Source organism: Marmota marmota, unplaced genomic scaffold (genome assembly GCF_001458135.2).
Source record: "Marmota marmota marmota unplaced genomic scaffold, marMar, whole genome shotgun sequence".
Lineage (NCBI taxonomy): Eukaryota > Metazoa > Chordata > Mammalia > Rodentia > Sciuridae > Marmota > Marmota marmota.
This window is the reverse complement of record NW_025999962.1, coordinates 2,468,660-2,479,737: the sequence shown is the minus strand read 5'-3', so window position 1 is coordinate 2,479,737 and position 11,078 is coordinate 2,468,660. Positions and strand designations below refer to the sequence as shown.

The following is an 11,078-nucleotide window of genomic DNA, read 5'->3' as shown; positions in this document are numbered from 1 at the left end:
AGATATAGCTTCTATTGAAGAAAGATTTGAGTAAAATGACAAGAGATCCACTTTAATTTTTAGGTTTTTAAAATGATGGCATTGAAAAATGTAAAAGAAGAAGAACTTAAAGAAATCCTGTTGTTCCAAGAAAAAGTACTAATTGGGAAATAACAGTAACACTAGATAATGATAGAGAAATGTAATGTTTTCTGTCATAATTTTTCATATGTAATGTAATGTTTCAAATGTAATGTTTTCATAATTTTTCATATGTACCTTCCTAGTAATATTTAAACATGATATTAATATTCATGATTTAATTCTAAATCTAAAACTTAAGGAGTCCTATTCATAATTACAGTGAATACACAATTGTTTTTATTTGGCACTGTTGTCAAGAACACTATTATGTGGAAATATTTATTACATTAACACAATGATTTTTCTGAAGAAGACAAGAAAAATAAAATTTGTGAAATAAATAATGTGTGGATTACATATTTTTATTACTCATCTAGTCATTAGCAGCCCAAAAATGCATAATGACAATTCAATTCAGTTATCTTTGATTTCTTGCCAATTTTTAGTTATGTAGGAGTCAGAGTTCCACACATAATTTTTGTTTTGTTCTTATAAAGGTATATTTATCAAGGTAAGTGGATATAACATCGTATGTAACAGTTTGCATATCTTATAGCTTTCAAATATTTGTACATAAGGAGATTTATATTCTGGCCCTGCGCCCCACAGATTTTAGGAATGGGCTTGGTGGGGAAAATAGTTGCATAAATGTTATGGTAATATGTGGCGAGCCAGCCATGGGCTGTATGTGTGAGCTATGAGCATTTTGAGCGCACAAAGTGGACTGGACTGAGGATGCTGCTCTGTCTGGGCTGTGCACATATGTGTCCCTTTCGCTCACTCTGCCTGTGATCCCTACACAGCGTATGAGATGGGCATGGCCTTCCAAGATGTCAGTCAACCTGCTGACAGGAAGACATCACAAAGCTAGACTCAACCCCCTGAAGTTAAACTCAACCTGGCCCCTTGCCTCATTTGAATGGCATCCCCCCAATAAAACCCAGGTTTGAGGTGTGCTCCCTCTCTTTCTTGCCTGCCCTACCCCCCTTGTGGAAGCTGTGGCTGAAGAGTGGTCCTGAACCTGGAAAGGTACTTTCCATGTCTGTGTGTTTATTTAGTCAGCCAAAATTCACTTGGAGTGACCCTGATCGGTTTAGTCGTGTGTCCCGACAGTAATACTTATAAATTATTGATAAATGTGGTCTTAAAATGTGTCACAATACTGAACAAATATTGTACATCATATTTCGGAGAAGACTGAAAGGAAATCTGAACATCAAAAGTGACCAAATGCAGATTAAAACCTAAAGCTAATGTATGACTAATAGTCATCTTTCTGTTAACTGTAACAAACACTTGAGACAAAGTTAGTTTGTGCTCATAATTATAAAGATTCAGTCCATGATCAGTTGGTCCTGCTGCTCTAGGCCAGGCAGTAGTCATGAGGGGAGTGTGTGGCAGAGCAGCACCTCTTGCCTCATGGCTGGGAAGCAAAAGGGGGGCCCAGAAAGGGACTAGGTGAGGTCCCAGGATCCCACTCAGGAGCACTCCCCCAGTGACCGAACTTCCTTCCACTGGGCTTCCCCTCTTAAAGGGCCCATCATCTCCAAATAGCACCAGGCTGGGGACCAAGCCATTAACATATGGGCCTTTGGGGGGCATTCATGATCCAAACTGCAGCAGGGGAGGACTAGGAAAAGTTAATTCCTGATGGCATCCCATTTTGCTGTTAAGTACAATCCTTTTCATCCTCACCATTCTACAAATAACAAAAAGGTCTAAAGGCCTACATTTTGCTTTTAGTGCTAACTAGTGAAATCCTAGAAGCAGACCTTGAAAATTCAAGTCTTCACAGTAAACAAAAGAGTTTGAAATAGATGAAGGACATACCCCACTCTCCTGTAGCTAGAGGAAGATCTCTCAGCATTTGAAGTTTCTTTAGCCATTCTGAATTAGTGAGGGGCAAAATTGAGAACAAAGCCCCAGAACATCTGTCTTTTCAGTGCAATACAGAGAGCCAGGAGGGTGTTCCTGACTGCTCCCAGTTGTCCCAGAATATGCCTACCCTGTTGCTGAAGATACAGTGAGAACAAGGTAGTCTCAAAAGATTCTTCCAGAAATTATTGCCAAGTTCTGTGAAAATGGCCTTCAAAAGAAACTTAATTTTGGTTTGTCATGCTTGATACTCGTATCTCCCTGATAGTTAAGATTAGTGTGTCTGTGTTTCTTTGTTTCTTGTCTTTGGTTTTCCTGTTAAGAGGAAACCCCTGTTTTCTCCCCTTCCCCAACATGCCTGAGGTTGTCCTGTGACTGCTGTATTTCTCACCAAGAAGCTGAGACTCTGGTTTCATATGGCAGGACCAGCATCTGCCATCCTGGTCCTCAGCCAAGCCTCCTCCAGCCTTTGCTCCTGAGCCCTCCTTCCTGGACTCTGCTGTAACCAGGCCCCCAGTGCTTCTCTGAGGCCTCTCAGGTTGTGCTGCCCTCTCAAGCCATGTGTTTATGACCACGACCCTTCAGGCTCATCAGTAACTCATTCTCTTGCCACAGCGCTGGGTCAAGAGTTGTTAGCTGGCACTGGTCCTGGGAAACACTTGCTCCCATCCCTGGTGCTCCCTTCTTGGGAGGCAGCCAGAGTAACCCTGAGACAGCTCAGCCCCTGGAGGAAGCAGACCCTTTAGCTGGTTGCTGAATTTGCAGAGCATGCCTGGTTGTACCCATCCATGGAGTCATATGAGTCTTGCCTGCTCCCATTGGTTGTCACCTCTGAAGGCAGCATTGCCTGCCATAGGGCTAACACCCCACAGACTAGTTAGTGCAGGGGGGTGCGTTTGACCACACTGCAGCCAGCTTCCGTCAGTAAAAAGCAATCATTCAGCCCCATGTGGACTCTTTAACAGTTTGTCCAGTAGTCAGGTGATCTAATATGAAGGTGTGCTCCAGGAGGGAGTGGCCTGTGGGGGCCAGCCATGCCCATGACCTCCCCACCAATGGAGTTAGAACATCTATATCTGCCCTTATGCTTACTGTGTGAGTAGCCTTGAGCAAGTTGCTAGGCTTCATTTTCTCACCTGCCAGAGAAGCCTAAGCCTGCCTAGTTCTCTGGAAGATATGGAAAATGTGCACCTGGGGACGGGGGCCTGCCACTGCCATTCCTGCACAGGTCAGGGTGACCAGATGCCAAAGTGGTGTCCCTCTTTCCCTCTTTTCTGGCCCTTGATTGAGGACAGGCACTGTGTGTGTGTGTGTTTCCTTGAGTAGTGAGATTGAACCAGGGACGCTCTACCACTGGGCTACAACCCCAGCCCTTCAATGTTTATTTTGAGACAGGGTCTTGTTAAATTGCCAAACCTGGCCTGCAACTTGAGATCCTCCTGCCTCAGCCTCCTGAGTGGCTGGGATCTCAGGTATGCAGCACTGCTCCTGGCACCACAGGTGTATCTGCCCCTCAGGTAGAAATCACTGCAAGTCTCAGAAGAAACCATGCATTTAATTCTGATAAAACTTAAAGTGACATCTACATAAACAAACGTGTTTCTAAGTAAAAATATAACATATATTAACCCTTGTTTCTTTTAAACAATAAACCACCATTGCTTATTCCTATATAATGCATATGCCATAAATAATCAAGTGCCCGAGCCCTGAATGGACATGCTGCTATATTATATATATATATATATATATATATATATACACACACACACACATAGACTGTGCTGTATTTCACCATGAGCCCATATGTACCTTTTTAACAAAAGCCACGCTCCTTAGTCAGAATATAAAAAGTTGACTTGAACTGCAGTAACATGAAGGAGTAAATGGAAAATTTCAGACTTGAAGGGCTCCCATCCCTTCCCTAACTCAAGGGGAAGTCCTAGAACTCCCCACAAGGCACCTGGAACTCTAGCCATCAGGAGTAGGGACGAGGAGGCTCCATATCCCTGGTCTGCAAAGGGACTCCCGGGGAGGCCAAGCCGTCTGGGGCTTTGTGTGGGCAGCAGCTGTGGGTCTTGCAGCTGGAGGCTGCCCCGCCCTGGCCAGTTCCAGAGTGGGGCCTCATGCTTTTTTCTTCAAATCTGGTCCTCAAAACCAGTGGGTATAACTACCCCAAACTACTGTGAGCTCCCAAGAAATGGGGGCTTCACCTGGACCAGGAGTCACCGAACCCATCTAGAGGGAAATCAATCAGGCATTCCACATTGTGTGCCTCTTCTCTCCTTGAACAGTCTGCTCCTACTTTTCACGGTCCTGACAGCAGGGCCCAGAGTGGGGATACTTCCAAATGTAGGGCTGTACTTTGTGAAGGATCTGGGTAGAAAACATGGCTGAGTCACTGAACCTTCCTTAATCCCACAGACTGCATTTGGAAAGCACTTCTATCTCTTGACCTGTTACTGATCAAACAACGAGGTAGACCATTTTCTTCCCATTGATGTTTCTGGTCTTCAGCCCCAGGTACCGGTGGCTGTTCTTCTCTGGCTGCCCATACAGCATGGTGGCGAGGAACTCCGACTCATCCTTGTGCTTAGACTGAGGGGTCAGAAATGTAAATGCAGCTCTTAGTTTGCGACACAGGTAGATCATGGCTTCCACCTCATCCGATGGCTCCTCATACACAGGCTGCTTCATCTCCTCATAAGCAGAGAGGATCACAGCCTGAAATAAATTGATCAAGATACAGATCATCACCAGCATGAATGATGACAGGAACAGAACCCCAAGAACTCTGTTACTTGAAAATTCAGTGTCCTGAAAAGCCGAGACGCAGTAGGAAAATATCGTCTGAGTGGCATGAATCATGTTACTGTAGTGCCATTCATGCTGACCAAAGACCAGGTAACCAAAAGCCATGTACACAAAGAAATACACAGATACCACAAAGGCCATGTGGCAGATGCCAGGCAGGGCGGCCTGGATGGCCCTTTGAGCCAGGCGCACATCATAGAAGAATCTGGAATACCTGAGGGTCTTCAGAATGGTCAGAAATAACAGGAAAGCCAGAATAATCCTCATGGTGTGATCTATTTGAGAAACCGCGTGGAAGGGAATGAAGTCTTCGGGGCTGGACAAGTAGAACTGAATCACACCAGTGGCCAAGAAGTGCTTACTGACAAAGAGCATGATCAGCAGGGTAAATATGCATTTTAAAGCAAAGTTGAGCAGATTATAAACACTTTTCATGTAGGAGACTCCTTCTTGCAAAATTACGTAGCCCTCATCCACAATATAGGCTAGAAAAAAAATGAGAATGGCCACATACAAGTAGATCTCTGCTGATGTTTTCCTGTTGAAGTCAGCAAGCGGGAAGGAGTGTGTGGATATGCTGGAGTTGACTACCCCCAGCTGTGAGACCTCAAATAGGACTGAAATGCTACAGAACAGGTTGACGTCTGGATTAAAAGTCGTTAGTTCCAGAATCACAGCCCATGTCTTCTCATCAAGCCATTTGCCTCCTTGGAGTTCTTTGAGCCTCAATGTGGAATTAAACTGCTGCTGTTCTGGAAAAAAATAGAATGCATACCCTCCAGATCCATAGGTATTTAGCAGTCCATAGGAATAATACACCCATTTTTTTTCTCGAGGCTTATAAGTAAACCCATTGGCGGCATTGTCTGTCTCACGCTTGCTAACTGCATTCCAAAAGCTAGAATAGTTTTTTGTGTCTTCTGGGTCAGTGCCGTACTTGGGACGACAATGGATCTCTTTTGACATGCTGTTCTCCACGAAGTTCTCAGAAGGCAGGCACACTCGTTCCCCAGCTTTTGCTCTCACTTGCCTCAGGAGGGGAAGGCCAAGGATTTTAGAAGAGCTATCAATAAGAAACGTTGGGTTCAGGTCATTGTGGAACAAAGGCAAGAGTACACCATCAAGCCATCTGTAGATGTCTTGCAGCTTTGTCACAGCAGCAAGATCCACAGAGAACTGATCCCGGATGAACTGATTATAGTAGAAGCTATCAGTGTGACGCAGCAGGGCAATAAGGAGCAGCAGAAGGGCCAGGAAGATGAAGTGGGTCAGAAGATAGCTCAGGAACAGGATGGCCCTTCTCCTGATCCTCTTCTTCCTTCTGAATATTCTGATTTCATCCTCGGTGAGAGGCTGGTACATCCTTGAGCCTTGGAGGTTGAGGATGTGCTTGTGGAAGGTCTGCATCTCCTTCGGAGGTACTATCAGCTCCCGCAGCCTGATCTCAATGTAACCATGCTTGGTTGACCAGGAAAGGTTCTTGCAGTACTTCGGCTTACTTGTTTTGGCAGCCGACAACAGTATAATCTTACAGGGCTGCACCAGAAAGACTGACTGACAGAATGAGCACACAGATGCAAAGAGCCATTCCATTGACTTTTCATAGCCGTAAGTCAGCCCGTAAAATATGATGAAGAATGATGATATGCTACAGGTGGAAAACACCAGGAACCATGCCACATAGACACACCACGAAGGCAAGATAACCTGGGGCTTCTTGTTAAGGTGCTGAGGACTCTCTTGCTGAGAAGGAACATCTTGATCGTCTTCTCTATTTCTGTTACTGGCATTTGTGTTGGTCCTGTGGATGTTTGAGGTGTTGGTCTCTTCACTCACACTTTGCTGCTCCTCTTTAAAAGTGACCCGAAGAAAAGACTTAGAAGGCCCAGGCTTGACCCTTGAGATTCGGCTTGTCGGTTTCTTGATGGTTGGGGCTCCCCTGGCGACTGGGGTTTGCCTGGCACTCGCTGTCCTCTTGGTGCTTGCCTTTTCTGTGGTGTACCCCTTGGAAGTTTCGTAAGCATGCCACTTGTCCAGGCGCTCTTTCCAGTACCCACTTTCTTCTGACAGAAGGGGATGCTTTTGAGGAGCCACCTCATCCAGACTCACTTGAGGTCTCTTCTGGGAGTAAGTAAAGAAAAATGTTATTAATAGATGAACAGGGATTGTAATTATGACACTTTCAATTCCTATCATCATTGATCTGATGTAGCGTCCCTCTTTTGTTTGTTCTTTTACGTTTAGATTAAAGAACATGATGTTACAAACGAGGGAGCTGAGCAACATGGCTAAGCAGCAGGACAGTCTTTGGAGCCTGTTGAAGGACTTCGTAACAATATTAGTAAAAACAGAGAACCACAAGTGGTTCTTCCCTAGCCTCCTGGTCATATCTATCAGGAAGTAGTCCTTTCTTTTCAGAGGCTCATCTGGGAGGGTAACAGGAAATGTTTCTTCCAAAGTGGTGTCAACAGAAAGCCACTTCCGGCATATGAATAGCCAAATTTGTCTGTTAAACAGATTTTCCACTTTGATTCTACTTAAATACCAGCTTGGAGCTCTTCCCTCATTGTTGTGCCACACACGGATGGAATGGATGTCCCCCAAGTCACTTTTTGTTGTAAGGAGGAAAATGTTGATGCTCCCACGGTAGAGAGTCTTAAAATGTGGATGGCTTAAACAATGCACATCACTCTTACTCTTTGTTCCACTAAGTTGGACAAAGACATTGGCCCTGGTCCCAGCCCCCCAACGACTCCCTGTAAAAACAGTGATCAGGTAGCACATGCTGTCATAAGGATCATTATCGGGCAGAATTATCATATGGTCCCGAAGAAACTGGTCCATCTCATCCCTGTGCAAGGCCCAGAAGGCCAGCACTGTGTAGAGGAGTATGATGAACAGCACAGTGAAAAGGGTTACAGGGTTTTGGCTGACATTCCTGATGACTGTGAGCCATAGATCCACAGTATTTGGAATCACGATCACTCTGGCCGTCACAAAGTGGGTGTGCAGGCGATGGTAGGCCAGATTGAGTGCACCCAGCTGCCACCTGGTCCTCACCGCGCTCTTGCAGACACAGTGCACTGTATCCCAAGTGGTCTTCTCACCCAGCATACAGGTGTCCTCCTTCCAGTCACTCTGGATCCCATACATGTCCATGCAGTGCACACTGAAGAGAGAGATTCTCACTAGCTTGTCACTGGGCTCCAGGACAAAATGAGGTGCCTGCAGAACCATGGATATGGTACACTTGGGTGAGTGGCTGCGCTGAGCTATGATTTGCAGCACGGATGGTGGCAGGCAAACCACGCAGGCCTCCCTAACGGCACAGGCTACGTCAGACAGGTCACTCCAACTGTGGTCTACAACTGGAGGAACGTCGTGAGCCATGATGTAGACAGCGACCACATCAGCGGGGGCACCCTGACTGCCTGCGTACACAAACACCTTGAACAACACAGTTACTTCTGTAACAAAATGGATCAGCACCTCCCTGACTCTTCTGATGTCCACTTCGAATTCAAACCCCCCTGTTGTTTTCTTCAAGGACCCCTCACGCTCCTTGCTGGGTCCCACCGTGAGATTAAAGTTCGCAGAGGTCAAGTTTTTTCTGACGAGGTACACATCTACTACATCAGGTGTGATCTCTATCACTTTTCCCTTTTCTGTGGCCCCTGTCATTCTGAACCCAATCACCCCTGCAGAAGTGTTTTCTGCAGCATTTAACCAAGGAAAGGGGTAATCTGTGAACTCATAAAACATCATAGAAACTGGAGCTTTTGCAGGGAGACCAGGAACCCTGCTTGCATTCAGTGTAGCATGGAAGCAATTTCGGCAGCATTCCTCATTTCTGAAAGCCTGGGAAACGTCCCATTTTTCAACTCTCTCCACATACATGTTCAGCTTGGGAGTCCTCAGAATAGTGGTCTCATTGCTCGGCACTTTGTCAGCCAGTATTGTGTCTGACAGAGATTCTACTACTTTGAAAGGGTCTTCGACCACTCGGCCCTTTTGAACGATCAGGTGGAGGATATTGGACAAGCTCATCAGGATTCCAGTGCTCATGATGTCTATCTGCTCGGAGCGAAAGTTCTTGTCTTTTCGTTGATACTCCTGCAGGGCCTGGTTTGCTTGCCATAGCTTCTCTAGGGCTTTCTGCTGAGCAAGTTCAGTGAATTCAGAGCCTTTCTGAGTTAATTTGGTGATGATCATCACTACCTGGCCAATTTCATCCAAAGTGTTTACAGGAAGCTTGAAAGACTGTTTGACAAGTTCTTCCTGGAGATTGACTTTGTCACCTTGGAGTGTTGGTTCAGTTTTCATGCTATTCAAGACAGAAGCCACTACATATATCAAGTAACCTGCAGGTAACATGTCCTGCTTTTGAAGCAAAGTGGACAGCAATGAAGTGGGTCCTGTGGTGAGATGGACTAACTGATCCAACACAGTCTTTGAAGGGTTTTTGTCAGTAGGAGCCTGTACGGTGGCATAAAAGGTCACCTGAGAAAAAGCCCCTAGGGAGTCATAAACCTGAGCGTAAAACTTCAAGGCATAATGATTCGCTGGCACACCAGCAGGGAGAAAGGAAGGAGGTGCCGTGGACCCTGTCCCCAGATACAGGGTGGTCCCCATGGTGTTCTCCTCCACTGAACTGATTTCTCCAACACTCTCCACATCGGAAACAATGACTTTATATGTAAGGGGAATGTCTTTATCCTTGAAATTACTACACTGGACAACAAATTTAGTAACGACTGCAAATCCTCTAGCTGGATTAACTTGGCATTTCCCAACTTGAGGCCCCTGGTTGATGATGAAGCCATATCTAAACACCATGGTCATGCCCTTCCAACTTGTCAGAGAGACAGAAACCCAAAACCGAGCTTCAGAGAAATGTGAAAAGGCAAAAGCTTTTACCAACAAATAAGCACTATTCCTCCCCGTTACAGTTTGCCTCGTCCAGTCAAATGACACCTCATCACCTGCTGAGGACAAAATCGACCAGTTGTAGAAGTCCCTGCTGACACAGTCTTTGCAGTTGAGGAACAAAGAGAATCGATCCGATACGACTAAACTCTGGCCGCAGTTTTCGGTGCAGGAGACGTGTGCTGTAGGCAGTGGTCCCGGGAGCACACGCACCCTTTTATCAGAAAATGCTGACTTGGAACCCTTCTTCACCATCATTCTGAAATAATACACTCTGTCCCCTTTAAGTGTTTCTGGGGCCAGTGTCAGTTTTGGGCTGGAAGCCTGCAGCCAATTCAGATTAGTCTGCTCTGGGTGACAGACTTCCTTACTAAACACTGTAATTTGATCTAAATGGTAGTTGCTTAGATTTGTAGTACAGTACCAAGAAAAAACGAGCCCCTCTAAGGGCCTGTCTGCATCTGGGTCAGAAGACTTGCTTCCATCCAGAATCAGCTCATCTGTGAAATTCACTGTGACATCAGCGCCTCCAAGAAGGACTGCCTTCAGCGGGTGTCCGCTAACCTGGACGTACATGGCGTCTGTCGCGGATAAGACTTTTCCATCCGGCTTGTTGATGGTCATGCTGAAATTAAACACATACACTCCCTGCTGCAGAGTGAACTTGGGGATGCGTAAGAGGGGCAGATTCGCCTGCAGCTGAACACGCAGAGGACGGGTCCAGTCGGGCACGTGGTTTACGGAGCGGACGGGAAAGATCTGCCACTTGTAGACAATGTACACGTTCATGCGGCAGTCGTACTGGACGGACGCGTTGATGGAGCTATCTTTCATCCAGATGAAGGGCACGGGGTCTTGGTCCCTGCGGATCTGCACGCGGTGGATGACGCAATCGGCCAACTGGCAGGACTCGGAGGGCGCTGTGCTCCTGCTGCCCGACGAGTTGGCCGCCTTCAAGCCTTCGCGCGCGGGCGCGCTCGCCCGACACCTGCTCCGGCGGCCGTCGGGCTGCACCGAGCGGGGCGTGGGGCGGGCTCTGCCGGGTCCTGGCACCCGCGGGCTGGAGGTCCAGGCTGGACTCCAGGACGGGCGGCGGGCGCGGGGCAGGGCGCGCACGCGGCGGTGGTGCTGGAGGGCCGGGTCCGCGCGCCTTGGGGCTGGGGCGCCGCTCCGGGGGACGCCGCCCTCCCGGGCCGCGCGGGCTGTGGGCGAAGGCGGGCGAGGCTGCCGCGCGTGCCCGGAGCCAGGGGCGCTCCTGAGGCGCCCGACGGCCAGGCCAACGTCCCGGGCGGGAGGTGGCCCAGGAGCAGAGCGCGGGCCCAAGCCGCATGGCGCCCGCC

At 47.4% G+C, this 11,078-nt stretch overlaps 2 protein-coding genes across 2 annotated transcripts in view; one reads left to right on the top strand and one right to left on the bottom strand.

Annotated features, from left to right (window-relative positions):
• Positions 1-4,464: 4,464 nt before the first annotated feature.
• Positions 4,465-11,068, bottom strand: Pkdrej (polycystin family receptor for egg jelly). Its single transcript, XM_015501735.1, has 3 exons — positions 11,020-11,068; positions 6,760-10,940; positions 4,465-6,660 (listed from the first exon to the last, which is right to left on the bottom strand). The coding sequence occupies exons 1-3, from the start codon at positions 11,066-11,068 to the stop codon at positions 4,465-4,467; spliced, it is 6,426 nt and encodes a 2,141-aa protein (XP_015357221.1).
• The window catches only part of Ttc38 (tetratricopeptide repeat domain 38), a 31,034-nt gene continuing 29,873 nt past the window's right edge, over positions 9,918-11,078 (top strand). The window contains exon 1 of the mRNA XM_048802997.1: positions 9,918-9,922. The gene's annotated coding sequence lies outside the window, so the exon portion shown is untranslated. The remainder of the gene's footprint in view (positions 9,923-11,078) is intronic.

Bases quoted from the DNA above. Each gene is read 5' to 3' on its own strand.
- Pkdrej (XM_015501735.1), bottom strand. From the start codon at position 11,068: ATGCGGCTTGGGCCCGCGCTCTGCTCCTGGGCCACCTCCCGCCCGGGA. The intron at 10,941-11,019 runs GTTGGCCTGGCC...CTTCGCCCACAG, and splicing joins GGCCACCTCCCGCCCGGGAC to CCCGCGCGGCCCGGGAGGGC. The intron at 6,661-6,759 runs GTCGCCAGGGGA...ACTTTTAAAGAG, and splicing joins CGAGTGCCAGGCAAACCCCA to GAGCAGCAAAGTGTGAGTGA.